Source organism: Falco cherrug (genome assembly GCF_023634085.1).
Source record: "Falco cherrug isolate bFalChe1 chromosome 19 unlocalized genomic scaffold, bFalChe1.pri SUPER_19_unloc_1, whole genome shotgun sequence".
Taxonomy (NCBI): domain Eukaryota; kingdom Metazoa; phylum Chordata; class Aves; order Falconiformes; family Falconidae; genus Falco; species Falco cherrug.
This window is the reverse complement of record NW_026599280.1, coordinates 1-22,623: the sequence shown is the minus strand read 5'-3', so window position 1 is coordinate 22,623 and position 22,623 is coordinate 1. Positions and strand designations below refer to the sequence as shown.

Below are 22,623 nucleotides of genomic sequence, written 5' to 3'. Positions count from 1 at the left end.
TGATCAAATTCTCTTTGTCTTTATTCAGCATTTACAAACCTGCCCATGCACCCCGCTGCACCCGGGGGCACCGGGGCGATACCACGAGCCAGGGGGGGGACCCCGATGGGCCCCCCCCCCCCGTCCCATGCAAACCCAGGGATAACATCATGGAAAGGGGATTCTCCAGGGTCTCACCGTAGGGCTGGGCAGGGGGAAGCTGCGCAGACAGCCCCCCCCCCACTGTGGCTCGGGACCCCCAAGTCATAACAGGCACCACCACCCCCCGCCCAGGGGACACGTTCTGAAGTGCCTGGGGAGGGGGAGGGGGCACCCCCAAACCTTCACTTGGGCTCCAGCAGGGAACGGGGAAACCTGAAAATGAGTCTGGGGTCCTTCGTACCCAGAACTCCCGCCTGGCCCTCGTCTGCCTGCACCCCCAGGCAGCACCAGACGGGGACCCCCAGCCCCAGACGGGGAGGGGGGAGCACCTGCAGCCAGGGGGAGCGGCTGGGGGGCACCCACTGAGCACAGCAGGAGGGGGACCCAGGGGCCGGAGCCCCCCTGCCCCCTCCCCAGCTGAGGATCAGCCTCACCGCCCCCACACCCCAGGAAAGGCTGGCAGAGAGCGGGTGCACCCCAAGGGGCTGCAGCCCCCCAGGCCCCCTGCCCACGCTGCGGCTCGTACCCCTGGGCGGGGGGGCGGGGGGCGAGGATCCTTCATATCCAGTGTAAACAGCCGCGGGGGGGCCGGGAAGGCAGCGGGATGGGGGGGGCCGGGGGGGGTCCCCTACGTCCGCTGGGCGTCCGCCTTGGCGAAGAGGCGGCTGTGCCAGTAGTCGGGGTTGTCGAACGCGCAGTCTGAAGCCTCCAGGCTCCGCAGGGGCTTCATGCAGGGGGTGGGGGGGCCGGGGGGGCCACGGCAGCCGGGGGCAGCGGGGGGCCAGCACCGCCTCCATCTCCTCGTAGCCCTGTTCCTCCTCGGGGGCCGGCGGGGCCTCCCCCGGGCGCATGTCAGTGTAGCCATCGTGCCGGGGGGGGCCACCCTCCTGTCGGGGTCCCGGCCCCCCCCACCACGCTGCCCAGCGAGCGGCTCAGCCGCGGCTGCTTGTTCATGTACTCGTAGTCCTCCTCCTCCTGCCCCCGAGCCGGGGGGGCGCCCGGGGGGGCTCCCGGCTCTGAGCCCACCTCCATGTACTCGTAGCCCAGCTCCTCCAGTGAGGCCGGCCGGGGTGGGGGGGCTCCCGGGGGACCCCCCGGCCGGCGGTTCATGTACTCGTACTCCTCCTCTGGCTCCAGCACCGAGCCCCCGGCAGGGTCTGGCTCTGTGGGGAGGGGGTGAGACACCAGCTGGACCCCCCCTGGCCTCCCTCTCCCTGCCCCCAGGGCCTGTCCTGACTTGGGGGGGGGGGTCTCATTTGGGTCACGGGCGGGTTCATCCCACCCCACAACCCTCATCCCCTAAAAGATGATCCCCTCCCCCAGCCTGAACCCCAATCCTGCACAAATGGGTCCATAGGTCCCCTGGCCCCTAATACTGGGGAGGGGTCCCCTCCAGCCCCCGGGGCCGGGCTGCCCCCACCCCACGGACACAGGAGCCCCCCAGCACTACAAGGATGAGCCCCCCCCCCCTTTAACCCCAAACCCTGCATGGAGAGGGGATGCTGGGGGCATTCAGGACACGGAGAGGAGGGGATGCTGGAGATACTGGGGGATACTGGGGGCATGGAGAGGGGATGCTGGGGGCATTCAGGACACGGAGAGGAGGGGATGCTGGAGATACTGGGGGATACTGGGGGTATGGAGAGGGGATGCTGGGGGTATTCAGGACACAGAGAGGAGGGGATGCTGGAGGTACTGGGGGATACTGGGGGCATGGAGAGGGGATGCTGGGGGTATTCAGGACACAGAGAGGAGGGGATGCTGGAGGTACTGGGGGATACTGGGGGCATGGAGAGGGGATGCTGGGGGTATTCAGGACACGGAGAGGAGGGGATGCTGGAGGTACTGGGGGATACTGGGGGCATGGAGAGGGGATGCTGGGGACATTCAGGACACGGAGAGGAGGGGATGCTGGAGGTACTGGGGGATACTGGGGGCATGGAGAGGGATGCTGGGGGTATTCAGGACATGGAGAGGAGGGGACTGGGAGTACCAGGAGGGGTACTGGGGACACGGAGGGGAGGGGATGCTGGGGGTACTGAGGGATACTGGAGACACAGGACCTACCACCCCTCAAGGACGGGCTCCCTGATGGTGGGGGGAGCCCCCAGACCCAATCCCACAGCAGGGGACCCCCCTATTCTGCATCGATGGGACCCCCACCCCCTAAAGACCTGTCTGGATGGGACCCCCTCCCCAAGGCTGTGCCCCTCACCCCGTCCGGCGCAGTTGGGGGGTGACGTAGCCGTTGGCATCCTCCTCGGAGCCCTCGGAGCTGGGGGGCGGGGGGGGGGAAGCTCTCCCGCTGGGACAGGTAGGCGCTGTCCCCCCGCGAGCGCAGGCTGCGGCAGAGGCTCCCAGCCAGAGACCCCCCCCTCAGCCAGGTCCAGCTCCGAGGCCGTACCCCGGCCCTCCGACGACTCCGACACCGTCCGTCCCAGGGACTCCTGACGGCTGCGCCGCGGCGGCCGGTACCCCCCACCCTGGGGGACACACGGCTGAGGGGGGGCACCCCTGCGGACCCCAGCCCCGAGGGGGGGGCACCCCTGCGGACCCCAGCCCCCCCTCATGGCCACCGCTCCACCTCCCACCACCCCGGCAGCCCACAGTCACCCCTTTGCCCCCCCCCCAGCCACAGCTTCACCTCCCACTGCCCCAGCATCCCACGGTCACCCCTTTGCCCCCCCAAAGCCCCCACCCCCTCGCCCCCCCCGCCCCCTCCCCTACCTGGCGGCCAGTGCCGAGGCCGGGCTGGTTCATGGGGATGTAGCCAGCGGGGGGGCTGAGCAGGCTGGGGCTCTGTGGGGGGGCGGGGGGGTGTGTGTGACACTGAGGGGGGGATGCAGGAGCTGGGACACCCCCCCCCCTCCGCTGTGGGAATGGGGTGTGGGTCCCAGCAGGGCTTGGAGGGGATGATGTGGCACTGGGGAGCAGGGGGGTCGTGGGGGTTGGCCCCACATCCCACCCCCCATGGGAGGGTTGGGAGATCTTGTGCTACATCCCAGGACCCCCGTGCCCCCCTCCCTGCCCCGTGCCATGTCCCAGGACCCCCGTGCCCCCCCACACCAGGACCCCCGTGCCCCCTTCCCTGCCCCATGCCACGTCCCAGGACCCCTGTGCCCCCCACACCAGGACCCCCGTGCCCCCCTCCCTGTCCCATGCCACGTCCCAGGACCCCTGTGCCCCCCTCCCTGCCCCATGCCATGTCCCCAGGACCCCCCGTGCCCCCCCACCCTGCCCTGTGCCCTGTCCCAGGACCCCCCATGCCCACCCCCCCCTCCCCATGCCCTGTCTCAGGACCCCTGTGCCCCCTGCCCCACCCCATGCCCTGTCTCAGGACCCCTATGGCCCCATCCTGCCCCATGCCACATCCCAGGACCCCTGTGCCCACCCCCCCACCCCATGCCATGCTCAAGACACAGCCCCAGAGCCCCCAGACCCAGGGCAGGGGGGACAGAGGTGTCTCACCCGGGCACAGCTGCCCCGCGGCTGCTGAGGGTAGAGCCCAGTGGTGAGGCCGAAGGAGGCGTCCAGCTCCTCCTCCTCCTCCAGCTCCAGTGTCTCCATGTCATCCAGCTCCTTGTCGCTGAGGGTGGGGGGCTCGGCAGACGGCGTGGTCCCACTCTCCTGCTGTGGGGACACCACGTCAGGGGCTGCGGGGTGGCCGGAGGGAGGAGGGCGGGCCGGGGGGTGTGTGTGGGGGGCTCACCTTGATCACCAGGTATCGCGGGGGGTCGCGGGCCATGCGGGTGAACTCGTTCGCCAGCTCCTTGAAGGTGGGACGGATGTTCTCATCGATCATCCAGCCTACGGGGGGTGGCGGGGGATGAGAGCTGGGACCCTGCCCCAGGGAGGGGGACACAGCCGGGGACCCTGCCCCAGGGAGGGGGATGGGGATGGGGACAGAAGCAGGACCCTGCCCAGGGATGGGGACACGGCCGGGACCCCACTCCAGTGATGGGGACATGACTGGGACCAGGACCCTGCCCCGGGGATGGGGACACTACTGGACAGTGCTAGAGGGATGGGGACAAAGATTGGGACATGACCATGACCCTGCCCCAAGGATGGGGACATGACTGGGACCAGGACCCTGCCCAGGGATGGGGACAGGGATGGGGACAGAAGCAGAACCCTGCCCTGGGGATAGGAACACAGACAGGACCCTGCCTGGGAATGGGGACAGGACCGGGACCCTGCCCCAAGGATGGGGGACACTACCGGGACAGTGCTAGGGGGATGGGGACAAGGATTGGGACAGGACCCAGGTCCCTGCCCCAGGGATGGGGACAGGACCAGGTCCCTGCCCCAGGGATGGGGACATGGGTGGGGAGAGGACCAGGACCCTGCCCCCAAGGATGGGGACATGGGTGGGGACAGGAGCAGGACTCTGCCCAGGGCTGGGGACAGGAGCAAGACCCTGCCCCAGGGATGGGGACAGGAGCAAGACCCTGCCCCAGGGATGGGGACATGGGTGGGGACAGGAGCAGGACTCTGCCCAGGGAATGGGGACAGGAGCAAGACCCTGCCCCAGGGATGGGGACATGGGTGGGGACAGGAGCAGGACTCTGCCCAGGGCTGGGGGACAGGAGCAAGACCCTGCCCCAGGGATGGGGACAGTACTGGGGACAGGAGCGGGATGGGGCGTGCCGCGGCGCTGGCCCCGCACTCACACTTCACCATCACCATGTAGACGTCGATGGTGCAGATCTGGGGCTGTGAGAGCCGCTCGCCCTTCTCCAGCAGGTCGGGCACCTCGGCCAGCCGGATCCCGGCGTAGGGCTCAGCCCCGAACGTCATCATCTCCCAGAGCGTCACCCCTGTGGGGACAGTCCCCGTGAGCCCTGCAAGGCCGGAGGGGGGGGGAGAGGGGGGGGGGGGGGTCCCGGGGGTCCCAGGGGGCCGGCGCTCACCATAGCTCCAGACATCGCTCTGGTGCGTGTACTTGCCGAAGTGGATGCTTTCCAGTGCCATCCACTTGATGGGTGTCTGCGAGGAGAGGTGGGGTGGGGGGAACACACGGATGGGTGGGGGGACATGGGGAGGCGGGGGGGGGGGGGACACCCCCACGGGGCAGGGGGCATGGAGGGGATGGGACATCCCCAGGCGGTGGGGGTACTGGGACACGGAGAGCAGGGGATGCTGGGGGTATTGGGGATACGGAGAGGAGGGGATGCTGGGAGTACTGGGGGTACTGGGGACATGGAGAGGAGGGGATGCTGGGGGTACTGGGGAGGGAGTACTGGGGACACGGAGAGGAGGGGATGCTGGGGGTACTGGGGAGGGAGTACTGGGGACACGGAGAGGAGGGGATGCTGGGGGTACTGGGGAGGGAGTACTGGGGACACGGAGAGGAGGGGATGCTGGGGGTACTGGGGAGGGAGTACTGGGGACATGGAGAGGAGGGGATGCTGGGGGGTACCAAGGGGGTACTGGGGACACAGAGAGGAGGGGATGCTGGGGGTATTGGGGATACGGAGAGGAGGGGATGCTGGGAGTACTGGGGGTACTGGGGACATGGAGAGGAGGGGATGCTGGGGGTACTGGGGAGGGAGTACTGGGGACATGGAGAGGAGGGGATGCTGGGGGTACCAAGGGGGGTACTGGGGACACAGAGAGGAGGGCATGCCATGGAGAGGAGGGGATGCTGGGGGTACCAAGGGGGGTACTGGGGACACAGAGAGGAGGGGATGCTGGGGGTATTGGGGATACGGAGAGGAGGGGATGCTGGGAGTACTGGGGGTACTGGGGACATGGAGAGGAGGGGATGCTGGGGGTACTGGGGAGGGAGTACTGGGGACATGGAGAGGAGGGGATGCTGGGGGTACCAAGGGGGGTACTGGGGACACAGAGAGGAGGGGATGCTGGGGGTACCAAGGGGGGTACTGGGGACACAGAGAGGAGGGGATGCTGGGGGTATTGGGGATACGGAGAGGAGGGGATGCTGGGAGTACTGGGGGTACTGGGGACATGGAGAGGAGGGGATGCTGGGGGTACTGGGGAGGGAGTACTGGGGACACAGAGAGGAGGGGATGCTGGGGGTACTGGGGAGGGAGTACTGGGGACACGGAGAGGAGGGGATGCTGGGGGTACTGGGGACACAGAGAGGAGGGGATGCTGGGGGTACTGGGGGATACTGGGGACACGGAGAGAAGGGGATGCTGGGGGTACCAGGGTGTGGGGCAGGGATGGGGGTGCCCCATGGCACAGGGGGGGGCACGGGGGTCCCCGGCAGGCGCCCACCTTGACCTCGTTGTAGAAATACTTCTTGTCGTCGGGGTAGAGGAGGTCGGCGATGCCGAAGTCGGCCACCTGCGCCTGGCTGGGGGACTTGAGCAGCACGTTGCGGGCAGCCAGGTTGCGGTGCACCATGCGGTGCTCCTCCAGGTAGTACATGCCCTGGGGAGGGGGACGTCAGCAGGGGTGGGGGGCACCTCGGGGACCCCCGCCCTGCCCTGGGGACTCACCTTGGCCACCTGGACGCACCAGTTGAGCAGGAGCTGGGGGCTGATGCTGTCGCGGTTCTTGCGGACGTAGTCGAGGAGGGAGCCCAGCGGCAGCAGCTGCGTCACCAGCTGGAGCTGGGGGCCGGGGCAGATGCCCAGCAGCCGCACGATGTAGGCATGGTCCAGGCTGCCAATGGCCAGCATGTGCTGGGAGGGGGGGGGGCAGCGTCAGCCGTGGACCCCCGGGGAGCAGGACCTGGCCCACCCCACGCCCACCCCGCAAGACTTACGTCGGTGACGGCGTGGAAGGACTGCTGCCCGCTCCAGTCCTGGATCACCTTGATGCTCACCGGGATCTTGATGGAGTCCCCGTCAGGGATCCAGATGCCCTGGGGGGATGGGACAGGTGGGCACCGTGCCCGGCCCTGGCCGAGCCCCCCCGCACAGACCCCCCCTCACCTTGTGCACAGTCCCAAAGACGCCGGAGCCCAGCACCTTCAGCCGCTTCAGCTCCGTCTCCTTGAAGATGCGGGCCAGCACCTTGTTGGCTTTTTCACTGGGATCCAGCGGCTCCAGGCTCTGCCCGGTGGGAGAGAGGGATGGGACAGGGGCGGGGATGGAGCGGGATGGGGACAGGAGCAGGGAGGGATGGGGACAGATGGGGACCGGGACAATGCAGATGTGGATGGGGAGAGCTGGGGATGGGGACGAAGAGGGATGGGAATGGGGATGATGGGGATGGGAACGGGGACGATGCGGATGGGGACAGGGCTGGAGAGGGACGGGGATGGGGACGACGGGGATGGGGACGACGGGGATGGGGACGACGGGGATGGGGACGATGGGGACAGGGCTGGAGAGAGACGGGGATGGGGATGATGGGAATGGGGAGAGACAGGGATGGGGACAACGGGGATGGGGAGGGAGCGGGATGGGGATGATGGGAATGAGGAGAGACAGGGCTGGGGGGGATGAGGACAGGGCTGGAGAGGATGGGGAGGGACAGGGCTGGGGCTGGAATGGGGACAGGGACAGATCCCACACCCCTCCCGCCTGCCGAACCCCCTCCCCACGGCCCCAGGGCTCCCCCAGCTCCAGCCTGGCTTCCCCCAGGGGTGCCCTGCTCACCTCCCCGCGCTCCAGGTAGCGCCGCATCGCCCGCTTCTTCTGGATCTTCTTGCCGCGCCAGTAGAGCAGGGCGAGGAGGACGCAGGAGCAGGAGAGGAAGAGCCCCCCGACCACCATCACTGCGACCACCGTTGGCGTTTTCCTGGGCACGGGAGGCAGCCGGGCTGAGCTCCCTGTGCCAGCAGGTCCTGGCACATCACCGGTCCCCACGCGCTTCCCACGGCACTACCCGCCACGGGGGTGGCACAAACCACGAACCCCGGGGCTGGCAGGGGCGGCACGGGCAGGGCAGGGATTGGCACCAAGGGGTGCACGCAGCAGGGGGTGGCATGGCCAGGGCAGGGGTCCCCCAGTGCCCACGTGGGCAGGGAAAGGCCGCAGAGCAGGGTGGCACGGCACGGCACGGTGCAAGCACAGCATGCCCTGGCACCCCAGGGCATGGCACGGTACGGCACAGCACACCAGGCTGTAGCACGGCATGGCATGGTGGAGCCTGCCATGGCACAGAACCCCAGGGCATGGCACAGCATGGCATGGCACAGCATGGCATGGCACAGAACCCCAGGGCATGGCACAGCCTGGCATGGCAGGCACCCCAGCGCATGGCACAGCCTGGCATGGCACAGAACCCCAGGGCATGGCACAGCATGGCATGGCACAGCCTGGCATGGCACAGAACCCCAGGGCATGGCACAGCCTGGCATGGCACAGAACCCCAGGGCATGGCACAGCATGGCATGGCACAGCCTGGCATGGCACAGCACGGCATGACACAGAACCCCAGGGCATGGCACAGCATGGCATGGCACAGAACCCCAGGGCATGGCACAGCATGGCATGGCACAGCCTGGCATGGCACAGCCTGGCATGACACAGAACCCCAGGGCATGGCACAGCATGGCATGGCACAGCATGGCATGGCACAGCATGGCATGGCAGGCACAGCACCCCAGGGCATGGCACAGCACCCCAGGGCATGGCACAGCATGGCACAGCGTGGCATGGCAGGCACAGCACCCCAGGGCATGGCACAGCATGGCACAGCGTGGCATGGCATGGCACAGCACCCCAGGGCATGGCACTCCAGGGCACGGTATGGCACAGAGCACAGGGTCATGGCACAGCATGGCATGGCACAGCACGGCACAGCCCAGCATGGCACGGCACCCCAGGGCATGGCACAGCACCCCAGGACATGGCACAGCCTGGCATGGCACAGCATGGCATGGCACAGAACCCCAGGGCATGGCACAGCATGGCACAGCATGGCATGGCACAGCACCCCAGGGCATGGCACTCCAGGGCACGGTATGGCACAGAGCACAGGGTCATGGCACGGCATGGCATGGCACAGCACGGCACAGCCCAGCATGGCACGGCACCCCAGGGCATGGCACAGCACCCCAGGACATGGCACAGCCTGGCATGGCACAGCATGGCATGGCACAGAACCCCAGGGCATGGCACAGCATGGCACAGCATGGCACAGCATGGCACAGCATGGCATGGCACAGCACCCAGGGCATGGCACTCCAGGGCACGGTATGGCACAGAGCACAGGGTCATGGCACGGCATGGCATGGCACAGCACGGCACAGCCCAGCATGGCACGGCACCCCAGGGCACGGGCAGGCCCAGCAGCCCCCCGGCACCCCCGCAGCCCCCACCCCACGGTACCTGGAGACCGGCAGGGTCTCCCCCAGGCAGTCCCGCAGCAGCGGCCCCTGGCACCTATGGAGATGGAGGGGGGGGGGGGGGGGGGGTGAGCGGGGTGCCGGGGGGGGTCCCCTCTCCGTCTGGCCACCGTGTCCCGCCCCCCCCCCGCGCCGGCGCACCCACGGGTTGCAGTTCTCGTGGCAGGGCCGGCACTCGCGGTTGGCATCGGGGGGTACTTGTAGATGGGGCCGCGCTCGCCCAGGACGCCGTCGGGGCAGCGCTCCACGCAGTGGGGCCCGTCCCGGTAGTGGGCACAGCGGGTGCAGGTGTCGGCACCCTGCGGGGGGGGGGGGGGGAGGGAGGGGGGGGGGATGGGGGGTGAGGACCCGCGGGGACGGAGTCACCGCCGCCGCCGCCCCCCAGCCCCCCGCCGTGCCGTACCGAGCCGTTGCAGGTGACGTTGCCCTCGATGAGCGCGCACTCGGGGTGGCACTCGAAGCACTCGCCCCCCTGGGCGAACTCCCGCGTCTCCCTGCGGGGACGGGGCAGGGTCACCAGCCCATCCCCCCCCCCCCCCCCCCCCGGCCACGCCAGAGACCCCCCCCCAGCAGGGTACAGCCCGTCCCAGTGCCCACCCGGGGTCAGTCCCACTCCCTGTGCCCACCTTGCAGTGCCCACCCTGGGGTGCCCCCCACATTGTCAGTCCCGCTCCCCGTGCCCACCCTGGGGTGCCCCCCCACGACGCCCCATCCCCTCCCCATGCCCACCCCGCAGTGCCCACCCGGGGTCAGTCCCGCTCCCCGTGCCCACCCTGGGGTGCCCCCCCACGACGCCCCATCCCCTCCCCATGCCCACCCCGCAGTGCCCCCCCGGGGTCAGTCCCGCTCCCCGTGCCCACCCTGGGGTGCCCCCCACGACGCCCCCATCCCCTCCCCATGCCCACCCCGCAGTGCCCACCCGGGGTCAGTCCCGCTCCCCGTGCCCACCCTGGGGTGCCCCCCCACGACGCCCCATCCCCTCCCCCATGCCCACCCCGCAGTGCCCACCCGGGGTCAGTCCCACTCCCCGTGCCCACCCTGGGGCTGAGCTCCCCGCCCGCGCCCCCCCGGGGTCAGTCCCCGCACCCTGTGCCCACCTTGGAGCCGCTCCCCCCGGAGCTGCCCCCCCCGGGGTCAGTCCCCTGCCCCCCCCACGAGGTCAGTCCCGTACGCCCCCCGCCGCCCCACCCGGGGGTCAATCCCGTGGCCCCCCCCGGGGTCAGTCCCGTGCCCCCCCACCCCGCCCGCGCCCCCCCCCCCCCGGTCAGTCTTGTGCCCCCCGTCCCCCACCCCCCCACCCCACACGGGGGTCAGTCCCGTGCCCCCCCCCGGGGTCAGTCCCGTGTCCCCCCCCCCCGCCCCCCCCGGTGCCCCCCCCCCCCCCCGCCCCCCCCCTACCCCTGCGCGAGGCGGCAGGCGGGCACGCAGACCGCCGCGGCGGCGGTAGTGGCGGCAGGACAGGCACTGCGCGGGGCCCGGCCCCCAGCACCCCTCGGCCGAGCACCAGGGGGTCGCACACCTCCCCCTCTTGCTCTGCGGGGCGCGGGTGGGCGCGGGGCCGGGGCCGCAGCCCCCAGCCCCGCTCAGGGTCCCTGCCCCGCAGCCCCCCTTGCCCCACTCACGTGTCCCCCCCACCTGCAACATCCCCCCAGTCACGCCCCCCACCACTCACAGCCCCCCAGCCCCCCTCACTCACGGCCCCGGGCCCCCCCCCCCCCAGTCCCCCCTCCTCACAGCCCCGGCCACCTCCGCCCCCCCCTACTCACGGCCCCCCCCCCGTGACCCCCCACTCACCCCACCCCACCCCCCCCGCCCCAGTCATGCTCCCCACTCACAGCCCCGCAACCCCTCCCTCACTCCACGCCCCCCAGTCACGCCACCCCCCCGCCCGCAGACCCCCCCTCACGGCCCCGCCCCCCCAGCCCCCCCAAGTCACCCCCCGCCCCGCAGACCCCCCCTCACGGCCCCGCCCCCCCAGCCCCCCCAGTCACGGCCCCCCAGTTACCCCCGCCCCTCAGACCCCCCTCACGGCCCCGCCCCCCCAGCCCCCCAGTCACGCCCCCCCAGTCACCCCCCCGCCCCTCAGACCCCCCTCACGGCCCCGCCCCCCCAGGCCCCCCAGTCACGCCCCCCCAGTCACCCCCCGCCCCTCAGACCCCCCTCACGGCCCCGCCCCCAGCCCCCCCAGTCACGCCCCCCCAGTCACCCCCCCGCTCCTCAGACCCCCCTCACGGCCCCGCCCCCCCCAGCCCCCCCAGCCACGCCCCCCCAGTCACCCCCCCGCCCCTCAGACCCCCCTCACGGCCCCGCCCCCCCAGCCCCCCCAGTCACGCCCCCCCAGTCACCCCCCGTCCCGCAGACCCCCCCTCACGGCCCCGCCCCCCCAGCCCCCCCCAGTCACGCCCCCCCAGTCACCCCCCGCCCCTCAGACCCCCCTCACGGCCCCGCCCCCCCAGCCCCCCCAGTCACGCCCCCCCAGTCACCCCCCGCCCCGCAGAACCCCCCTCACGGCCCCGCCCCCCCCAGCCCCCCCAGTCACGCCCCCCCAGTCACCCCCCCGCCCCTCAGACCCCCCTCACGGCCCCGCCCCCCCCCAGCCCCCCCAGTCAGGTCCCCTCGCTGACCGCCCCCCCCCGCCCCGCAGCCCCCCCCCCCTTACGGCACCCCCCCCCCCCCGTGGCCCCGCCTCCCCCGCAGCCCCCCAGTCCCTCCCCCCCCAAGTCCCGCCCCCCACTCACGGCACTTGCTGCGCGGCCGGTTGTCGCGGATGTCCAGGTCGGCGCGGCGGCGGCCCAGCGCGGCCCAGCGCAGCGAGTGCAGGTAGCACAGCCGCCGGTTGGCCGTGATGTACACGCGGCCCGCGCTCACCTCGCGCAGCGAGCGCAGCCCCAGCCAGCGCACGTGCTCCGTCTTCATGATCAGCAGCGAGAAGCCCCGGCTGCCGGCCGGTGTCACCGGGGGGCAGGGGCAACGGGGGGGGGGGCGGGGACGGTGGGGGGATGCAGGGACTGGGGACGGTGGGGGGATGCGGGGACTGGGGACGGTGGGGGGTGCAGGGACTGGGGACGGTGGGGGGGATGCGGGGGACTGGGGACGGTGGGGGGTGCAGGGACAGGGGACACAGGTGCAGGACACAGGGCAATGGGGATGGTAGGGGGAGGCGGGGACAGGGGATGCAGGGACAGGGGACGACGGGGGGATGCAGGGACAGGGGACACAGGGCAATGGGGATGGTAGGGGGATGCAGAGACAGGGGATGCGGGGACTGGGGACGACGGGGGATGTGGGGACTGGGGACGACGGGGGGATGTGGGGACTGGGTATGACGGGGGGATGTGGGGACTGGGGACGACGGGGGGATGCAGGGACTGGGGACGATGGGGGGTGCAGGACACAGGGCAATGGGGATGGTGGGGGGATGCAGGGACAGGGGATGCAGGGACAGGGGATGACGGGGGGATGCAGGGATTGGGGACGGTGGGGGGATGCGGGGACTGGGGACGGTGGGGGGTGCAGGGACTGGGGATGATGGGGGCATACAGGGACAGGGGACACAGGTGCAGGACACAGGGCAATGGGGATGGTGGGGGGAGGTAGGGACAGGGATGCAGGGACTGGGGACGACGGTGGGATGCAGGGATTGGGGACGATGGGGGGGATGCAGGGACAGGGGACACAGGGCAATGGGGATGGTAGGGGGATGCAGGGACAGGGGATGCGGGGACTGGGGACGACGGGGGGATGCGGGGACTGGGGACGACGGGGGGATGCGGGGACTGGGGACGACGGGGGATGCGGGGACTGGGGACGACGGGGGGATGCGGGGACTGGGGACGATGGGGGGATGCAGGGACTGGGGACGACGGGGGGATGCAGGGACTGGGGACGATGGGGGGTGCAGGACACAGGGCAATGGGGATGGTGGGGGGAGGCAGGGACAGGGGATGCAGGGACAGGGGATGACGGGGGGATGTGGGGACTGGGGACGACGGGGGATGCGGGGACTGGGGACGACAGGGGATGCGGGGACTGGGGACGACAGGGGGATGCGGGGGACTGGGGACGACGGGGGGATGCGGGGACTGGGGACGACGGGGGGATGCGGGGACTGGGGACGATGGGGGGATGCAGGGACTGGGGACACAGGTGCAGGACACAGGGCAATGGGGATGGTGGGGGGAGGCAGGGACAGGGGATGCGGGGACAGGGGATGACGGGGGGATGCGGGGACTGGGGACAATGGGGGGGGTGCAGGGACTGGGGACAATGGGGGATGCAGGGACTGGGGACGCAGGTGCAGGACACAGGGCAATGGGGATGGTGGGGGGAGGCAGGGACAGGAGATGCAGGGACAGGGGATGACGGGGGGATGCGGGGACTGGGGACGACGGGGGGATGCGGGGACTGGGGACGATGGGGGGTGCAGGGACTGGGGACGATGGGGGGTGCAGGGACTGGGGACACAGGTGCAGGACACAGGGCAATGGGGATGGTAGGGGGAGGCAGGGACAGGGGACGATGGGGGGATGCAGGGACAGGGGATGACGGGGGGATGCAGGGACTGGGGACGCAGGTGCAGGACACAGGGCAATGGGGATGGTGGGGGGAGGTAGGGACAGGGGATGCAGGGACTGGGGACGACGGGGGGATGCAGCGATAGGGGTCAAGGCAGGGACAAAGAGACAGGGGACAACAGAGGGATGCAAGGACAGGGGAGAAGGTGGGGATGCAAGGACAAGGAATGCAGGGATAGGGGATGCAGGTGCAGGACACGGGGCAATGGGGATGGTGGGGGATGCAGGGACAGGGGACAAGGCAGGATGCAAGGACAAGGGATGCAGGGATAGGGGATAGTAGAGGGATGCAGGGATAGGGGATGATGGAGGGATGCAGGGACAGGGGACACAAGTGTGGGACAGCGGACGATGGCGGGACATAGGGACAGGGGACGAGGTGGGGAATGCAGGACAGGCGACAAGGCAGGGATGCGGGGACAGGGGGTGCAGGGATAGGGGACGATGGGAGGGTCGGGGACACCAGGACAGGAGACAATAGGGGGGACACAGGGAATGTGAGGACAGAGGACGACAAGGGGATGCAGCAACAGGGAACACAGGGACAGGGGACAAGACGGACAGGGGACAATGGAGGGACGCAGGGACAGAGCAACAATGGGGGGACAGGGGGACACAGGGACAGGGGACATAGAAATGGAGGACAAAGTTGGGACACAGGGACAGAGGATGATGGGACAGGGGACAAGGGGACACAGGGATGGGGGGTCATAGGGACAGGGGATGATGGGGATGCAGGGATGGGGGGATGCAGGGATGGGGATGATGGGGGGACACAGGGACAGGGGATGATGGGTGGATGCAGGGACAGGATGATGGGACGGGGATGACAGAGGGACACAGGGACAACGGGGGGGACACAGTACACGCGGAAGGGGGTTGTGAGCTGCTGGGCCAGGGGCTGTGGGAACAGGGACTCACTTGTACAGGCTCCGTCCCCCGATGGTGACGAGGTTGGAGAAGACGCTGAAGTTATGCATGTGCTTGGGCCAGGACTGGATGTTCAGGTACCCTGGGGGGAGTGGGGGTCAGGGGGTCCCGGGGGGGTCCTGGGGGGTCGAGGGGGTGTTCCGGTGTCCCCCAGCCCTGCTGCTCACCCGTGATCTCCCGCACTGTCCGGAAGACGTTCAGCTTCTCAGGGTCCAGCGCCGAGATGTTGCGCCAGGGATCCCTGCGGAGCCAGAGCCGTCAGCTGCTGTTGGGGGGGCTGCACCCCAGCACGGGGGGGCCACCCCCCGCCACCCCTCACCCCTCCAGGCCAGTGATGAGGAAGTCCAGGTTGCACCCCAGCACGGGGGGGCCACCCCCCGCCACCCCTCACCCCTCCAGGCCAGTGATGAGGAAGTCCAGGTTGCCCAAAATCTTGGTGCAGTTCACAAAGGTGTCGATGTTGCTGGAGTCCACGGTCTGGTACTTGCTGCCGGCGCCGGTGCCCTCGCAGGCTGTGGGATGGGGATGGTGAGGGGCTCATCCTGCCCCCCCTGAGACCCCCCCCCCCGCCCCCCAGCCCCCCAGCCCCTACCCTTGGGACAACAGCCCTGAGCAGGGCTCGCACATCTTCAGCCCATTCTTCTCCACCTCCATCTTGTCATTGGGGCAGGCGGCGGACACAGGAGCTCTGGTCCACCACGAAGTTGTCTGCAGGGAGACCCTCACCATTAGCCCTGCCCCACCCCCCCCCCACCCCCCCATTGCCCCCCTGCCAGCGCCCCAGCTCACGCGGGCAGCTCCGGACACAGATGCCCCCGTACTGGTACTTGGTGTCGGGGTTGGGCTCCAGCTGGAAGGTCAGTTTGTTGTAGATGAGGGGCTGGGGGCACAGGGGGACGCACGCCCCCGCTGTCGTTGAAGTGCCGGCAGGCCTGCGGGGAGGGACGGGGGGCGAGTGGGTGGGGGGGCGAGTGGGGGGGTGGGGGGGCGCAGTGACATGGATGGACAGACATGGGGATGGCACAGATGTCCCTCACCCCATGCCAAGAGCATTGCCCTGCATCCATCCCGGGGGGGGGGGGGAGACCTCCCATGGGGGGGGGGGGGGGGGGGAGGGGCAGATGGACAAATGGGTGGGTGGGTGAGAGTGCGGTGACATGGACAGGCAGACATGGGGACACACGGACATGGGGACACATGGACACAGGGATGCACAGGTGTCCCTCACCCCACACTAAGAGCATTGCCCTGCACCCATCCCGGGGGGGGGGATCCCTCCTCGGGGGGGGGGCGGGGCGCAGATGGACACACGGACGGGTGGGTGGGTGGGTAGGTGGGTGGGCGAGGGGGTGGGGCGGGCGCTCAGTGACACGGGTGGGCAGACGTGGGGACACAACGGATGTGGGGACACACGGATGTCCCCTCACCCCATGCTACGAGCATTGCCCTACACCCACCCCAGGGGGGGATCCCTCCCGGGGGGGGGCGGCGGGGGGGGGGGGGGGGGGGCAGACGGACCCATAGATGGATGGACAGACACACAGACATCCCACAGGGGCAGGACCCCCCCCCCCAGAGCCCACCCTGGGGGGACACAGCCAAACTCCCTCCCCCAGGGATGGACACAGGCAGGACAGTGCCCGGGGGGGGGGGGGGGGGGGACGGGGGACGGACGACAGACGAGGGGGCTGCACAGACGGACACAGGGCTCAGCATGGGCCCCCCGCCCGCCCTGGGGGTGCAGGGATGAGCCCCCCCCCGGGGCAGCCAAGGTGTGTGGGGGGTGGGCACGTACGAAGCAGTGTGTCTGGAGGGGGCCGGTGCAGCCCCCCGCGCACATCCTCGTGGCAGCACTCGTTGGGCGCCCGCCCGAAAGCAGCGCCCGTTGCACTGGGGGGCACAGATGGTCTTCGTCACTGCCGGGGAGGCAATGGTGAGGGGGGGGGACGGGACCCCCACCCCTAGGACCACACACACACCTCCCCCCGGGTCCCCCCCCAGCCCCCCGGTACCCACATTTCTGGCAGTCCTCAGGGCCAGGCCCCCAGCAGTGCCCACCGCAGCTCTCGTGGCACGGGGCCGCCTGCGGGGAGCGCAGTGGGGTCACCCCCAAGAGCCAGGGGGGGGTGTCACCCCCCAGCCCCCGCCGCAGGGGATCCCCGCGCCCCCCCCCTCCACGCACAGGCCTTGCCGTTGTCCCCCACGACGGGCTCCAGGTGGGGGTCCCGCATGATGTCCCGCCACTCCACCGTCTCCACGTGGCAGAGCTGCGCGTTCTTCTCGATGTAGACACCGCCGGCCAGGATCTCTGGGGGGGGCGGGGGTGTGTGTGTGAAGGGGCTGTGGCCCCCCCGGCCCTGTCTGGCACCGTGCAGGGGGGACAGCACCGCTCCAGCATGGGGACCACGCGGTGATGGCATCACTATGGCACAGGGACCATGGGGAGGTGGCACCGCTCTGGGATGGGGACCATGATGGGGACACCACTGCTCTGGGATGGGAACCACGGGGAGGTGGCACCACTCTGGGATGGGGACACCATCGTTCTGGGATGGGGACCATGTGGAGGTGGCACTGCTCTAGGATGGGGGACCATGATGGGGACACCATCGCTCCGGGATGGGGACCATGTGGAGGTGGCACCACTCTGGGATGGGGACACCATCATTCTGGGATGGGGACCATGTGGAGGTGGCACTGCTCTAGGATGGGGACACCATCACTCCGGGATGGGGACCATGTGGAGGTGGGACTGCTCTGGGATGGGAACCATGGGGAGATGGCACCACTCTGGGATGGGGACACCATCGTTCCAGGATGGGGACCATGTGGAGGTGGCACTGCTCTGGGATGGGGACACCATCGCTCCCGGGATGGGGGACCATGGGGAGATGGCACCACTTCTGGGATGGGGACACCATCATTCTGGGATGGGGACCATGGGGAGGTGGCACTGCTCTAGGATGGCGACACCATCGCCCCGGGATGGGGACCATGATGGGGACACCACTGCTCTGGGATGGGGACCACGGGGAGATGGTACCACTCTGGGATGGGGACAACCATCGCTCCATGATGGGGGACACGATTGCTCTGGGGTGGGGGACCATGGGGAGATGGCACCACTCTGGGATGGAGACACCATCGCTCTGGGACGGGGGACCATGCGGAGGTGGCACCATCTGGGACAGGGACCCCGGTGGGTGGCACGGCTCTGGGATGGGGACCCCGGTGGGTGGCACGGCCGCAGGCTGGGGGCAGGTCCCGGGGGTCCCACCTGTGAGCTGGTTGAGGCCGAGCTGGCGCAGCGCGTGGGTGCTGTTGGGGTTGTAGTTGAGCAGCACGAAGAGCGCGTACTTCTCCTCGTAGAACTGCGTCCCGCGGATGACGCGCAAGTTCTGCAGCGGCAACGAGGCGAAGACGTTCATGGCGATCAGGATGTAGCCCGTCACCTCCCGGATGGTCTGCGGGCAGCGGGAGGGGTCAGCTGTGCCAGTGCTCCCCCCGTCCCCATCCCCCCCGATGTCCCCCGTCCCCCACCTGCAGGAAGGACAGGTCCTGCGTGTGGTCGATGAGGACGATCTCCAGGTTGCCCATCACGATCTCGCAGTTGTTGGTACATCTTGTGCAGCGTCTGGTACTGGTGCTGCGCGTCCCCCGTCACGCTCAGCCCGTTCAGCGTCCCCAGCGCACACTGCGGGCACAGCACCCTGTCCCCCACCGTGCCACCCATGTCCCCCAGGGGGTCCCTCTCCCCCACCCCCAGGCAGGTCACATCTCCCCCTCGGTGGCCGTGCCATGCCCCCCCCCCCCCCCATGGTGTCCCTGTCCCCCTCCATGGTGTCCCCTCCACCCCATACCGGTGTCCCCATGGTGCCCCCCCTGCCCCATACTGGCCATGCTGGTGCCCCCATAGTGTCCCTGTCCCCCCCATGGTGTCCTCCTGCCCCACACTGGCCATGCTGGTGCCTCCACGGTGTCCCTGTCCCCTCCGTGGTGTCCCCTCACACCATACTACCTATACTAGTACCCCCAGGGTGTCCCCGTCCCCTCCATGGTGCATGTCCCCATATCGGCCATGCTGGTGCCCCCTGCCCCCCCCCATGCTGTCCCCATTGCCCCCCCCCTCCTCCCATGCCGGTGCCCCTGTCCCCCTCCATGCTAACCCCATCACCCCCCCCACGGCAGCACCCCCAGGGTGTCCCCGTCCCCTCCATGGTGCATGTCCCCATATTGGCCATGCTGGTGCCCCCTGTCCCCATTCCCCCCCCCCCCCATGTTGGTGCCCCCACAGTGGCCCCTGTCCCCCCCCCCCATAGCAGTGCCCCCCAGGGTGTCCCCGTCCCCTCCATGGTGTGTGTCCCTATATTGGCCATGCTGGTGCCCCTGCCTCCCCACCATGCTGTCCCCATCACCCCCCCCCATGCCGGTGCCCCTGTCCCCCACCATCCTATCCCCATCAATCGCCCCCCCCCCCCCATGGCAGCACCCCCAGGGTGTCACCATGGTGCATGTCCCCATACTGGCCATGCTGTCCCCATTGCCCCCCCCATGTTGGTACCCCCCACAGTGCCCCTGTCCCCCCCCCCGCCATGCTATCCCCATCCCCCCCCATGGCGGCAACCCCTCAGGGTGTCCCCGTCCCCTCCCAGAGCGGTGCCCCCGCCGCGGGGGTGGTGATGCCTGGGGTGCGCGGGGGGGTGACGGGTGCTCCCCCACCCTCCCCTCCCCAGGCGCCCGAACCGGCCGGGCGAGGGTTGCGCAAGGCGGGTGCCACATGGCCCCCCCCCCGCTCGCCCGCGACGGCCCGGACTTCGGACCCGGCCGCTGCCACAGCCCCCCCCGCCTCGACACCCAGGATCGGGGCCAGGGTACCCAGACCCGCGGGTGCCCCCAGCTCTGGGGGCGGGGGGGAGCACCAAGGGGGCCCCCGAGTTAATCATTGCCCGTCCCGTCCTCCCCCCCCACGCCGGGGCAGACAGGGCCCCTTTGTGCGCGGGGCAGGATGCGGCCCCCTCCCCACAGCCGCACAAAGGGGCGATTGTGGTGAGCGGGGCGGGGGGAGGCTGAGCCCCCCGGAAAGCGGGGGGGAGGGGGGAAGGCAGCCCCCCCAGGGGCACAGCAGGGCATGGCCCCCCCCCCGGCCAGCACAGACATGACTCAGGCCTCGGCGGGGGGGGGGGGGGGGGGGGGGGGGCACGGGGGGGGTAAATGGCAGCTTTGTCCAGCCCTGGTGTGGGGGGCTGTGGGGGGCCCGAGCCCCCCTCCCGGGGGGCAGCTGCAGAGAACGGGCAGCTCAGTGCATACAGGGGAGGGGGCGCAGGGCCAGGACCTCCCCCCCCCCCCCAGAGCTATTTTAGTAGGGAAGGGGCTATAAAAAAGGTCCCAGCTGTGTTGGGGCATGGCCCCCCGCCCTGACACCTGGGTGGGTGGGCACAGCGGGGCTCCGGCAGGGGGGCACAGGGACCCCAAAAAAACAAGACAGGGTGCTGGGGGCAGCTGAAACCTGCCCGGGGGGGGGGGCGTGCAGGATGTGGCCCCCACAGGACCCCGGTAGCCAGGAACAAGCTGTGCTTGTGAATCACCAGCAGCCACTCGAGGGTCCCTCCTGGGGCAACCCCCCTCCCCAAAACCGGGGCACGGGGGGCGGTGGGTGCCCGGTGCTCGGGTGCACCTGCCCACGGCGGGGGTGACGGGCCGGGGGCCCCCCCCGGGCGCCGTGGCGGCGGGGCGTTATCGGCGCGGGGCCCCGCTGGCAGCTCCGGCACGTCGCCCGCTATCAGCCGCGTGCCACCGCGGCCCCCCGGCCCCCGCCGCCAGGAATAGCTCAGGGGGGACGCGGGGAGCTGGGATGGGGGGGACGCGGGGGGGGCCGAGCTGACCTCCTGCCCTAGGCCCCAACGGGTGGCACAAAGGGGGTCTGTGTGCGCGGGGTGGCCGGCGGGCCAGATCCTGGCCCCGAACAAAGGGGGCTCTGAGCCGGGGGGGGGACACACGGGGGGGGGGTAGGAGCGGGAGAGCACCCCGACGTGGGGCACTTATGGGTGCTGGCGGGGGGGGGTGGGGTGGGGCGGCTGGACCCCCGTAAGAACCAGCCCCCCCGAGCGCGGCAGCAGCAGCACATGGCACGGCGAAGGCGCCGAGGGGCCGGTTGCGCCCCCCCACGTGCCGCCGGCGTGGCCCCCCCCACCCCGGGGTGCCCCCCTCCCCCCCCCCCGTCGGTGGCGGGTGACGCGGCCCCACCTTCGCGTCCAGCCCTCGGTGTTTTCCTTGTGGGGCTGGAAAACAACCCCCAGCTGAGCGCGGCCCTTCCGGCAGCACCGGGCGGGGGGGGGGGGGGGGGGGCGGGGGGGTGTCCCCTCCCAGGGGTCCCCCCCAGCCCCATCGGGTGGTCCTGGCCCTGCAGCCTAAAATTAGCGCCGGCAGCTGCGGGGGCCGCAGGTGTCTCTGTGCAGGGAGGGGGGGAGGGGGGGGGCACCGAGCCCCGGCACCCCCTGAGCTACAGCCCCGGGTGGGGGGGCACCGGAGCCCCGGCACCCCCGGGGAAGGGGCTACGGGAGCGGGTCCCATGGTGGTGGAACTGGGACCACCGGGATGCCTGAGCGCCCCCGGTCCCGGGACCCGTCCTCGGACCCTCGAACGCTCCCAGTCCCGGGGACCCCCCCGAGAACTCCCAGTTTCGGGACCCCCGAGCGCCCCCAGTCCCGTCGCCTGTCCCCGGACCCCCGAACCTTCCCAGTCCCGGCACCTCCGAGCGCCCCCGGTTTCAGGACCCCCGATCATTCCCGGTTCCACCACCCGTCCCGGGATCCCCGAGCGCCCCCGATCCCGGGACCCCTGAGAACTCCCCGTTTCGGGACCACCGAGCACCCCCGGTCCCACCGCCTGTCCTGGGACCCCCAAGAACTCCCGGTTCCGGGACCCCCGAGCAGTCCCGGTCCCGCCGCCTGCCCCCGGGACCCGCCGGGTACTCCCAGTTTCGAGACCCCCGAGAACTCCCGGTCCCGGGACCGCCGAGCGCCCCCCGATCCCGGGACCCCTGAGAACTCCCGGTTTCGGGACCCCCGAGCGCCCCCAGTCCCACCGCCTGTCCGGGGACCCCCAAGAACTCCCGGTTCCGGGAGCCCCGAGCGCCCCGGCAGCCGCCGGTGCCCCGCCCCCGCCGCGCAGACCCCGGTGCCCCCGCCGGGGCCGGTGCCCACCTGCCTGCGCGGAGCCGGTGCCGGGGCGCGGAGCAGCAGCAGCAGCACCAGCAGCGGCGGGGGGGGCCGGGGCCGGGGCCGGGGCCGGTACCGGTCCATCGCGGCTCCGCGGGCCCGTGGCAGGGCCGGGCGCTGCAGCGTGCCCGGGCGCGGCGGGGGGAATGCACCTGGCGCGGGGCCGCCGGGGCGGGGCGGGGGGGCGGGGCCAAGTGGGGCGGGGCGGCGGGGCGGGGCCCCCTGGGGCTGCCCGGGCCGGGACCCGCCCCGCCGCGCCCGAGACCACCCCCCCCCCCGGCACGGCCCACCCCCCCGGACAGAGAGCCGGCCTCATCGCAGACCCCCCCCCATCCCCCCGGCGCCCCCCCGCCCCATCGCACACACACCCCTCACCGGGACCCCCCCCCGGGACCCCCCATGCCCCATCGCAGACCCCCCCCCCCATCCCCCCGGCGCCCCCCCGCCCCATCGCACACACACCCCTCACCGGGAACCCCCATCCCCATAAGTT

At 71.0% G+C, this 22,623-nt stretch overlaps 1 protein-coding gene across 1 annotated transcript; it reads right to left on the bottom strand.

The window, feature by feature from the left end:
• Window positions 1–3: 3 nt before the first annotated feature.
• ERBB3 (erb-b2 receptor tyrosine kinase 3) lies at window positions 4–18,646 on the bottom strand. The gene is given in 41 exon segments (XM_055700044.1): window positions 4–914; window positions 916–1,040; window positions 1,042–1,304; window positions 2,357–2,375; window positions 2,377–2,433; window positions 2,435–2,515; window positions 2,517–2,624; window positions 2,869–2,940; window positions 3,610–3,768; window positions 3,851–3,948; window positions 4,815–4,961; window positions 5,055–5,130; window positions 6,385–6,540; window positions 6,609–6,794; window positions 6,878–6,976; window positions 7,047–7,166; window positions 7,716–7,857; window positions 9,393–9,446; window positions 9,555–9,601; window positions 9,604–9,708; window positions 9,813–9,903; window positions 10,808–10,839; window positions 10,841–10,912; window positions 10,914–10,942; window positions 12,148–12,347; window positions 14,905–14,995; window positions 15,081–15,154; window positions 15,305–15,425; window positions 15,506–15,515; window positions 15,517–15,585; window positions 15,587–15,621; window positions 15,703–15,820; window positions 15,822–15,845; window positions 16,709–16,750; window positions 16,752–16,787; window positions 16,789–16,829; window positions 16,930–16,996; window positions 17,094–17,221; window positions 18,191–18,377; window positions 18,454–18,528; window positions 18,530–18,646. Coding segments are annotated over 41 exon segments (3,918 nt in total). The 3' UTR covers window positions 4–769.
• Window positions 18,647–22,623: the final 3,977 nt, after the last annotated feature.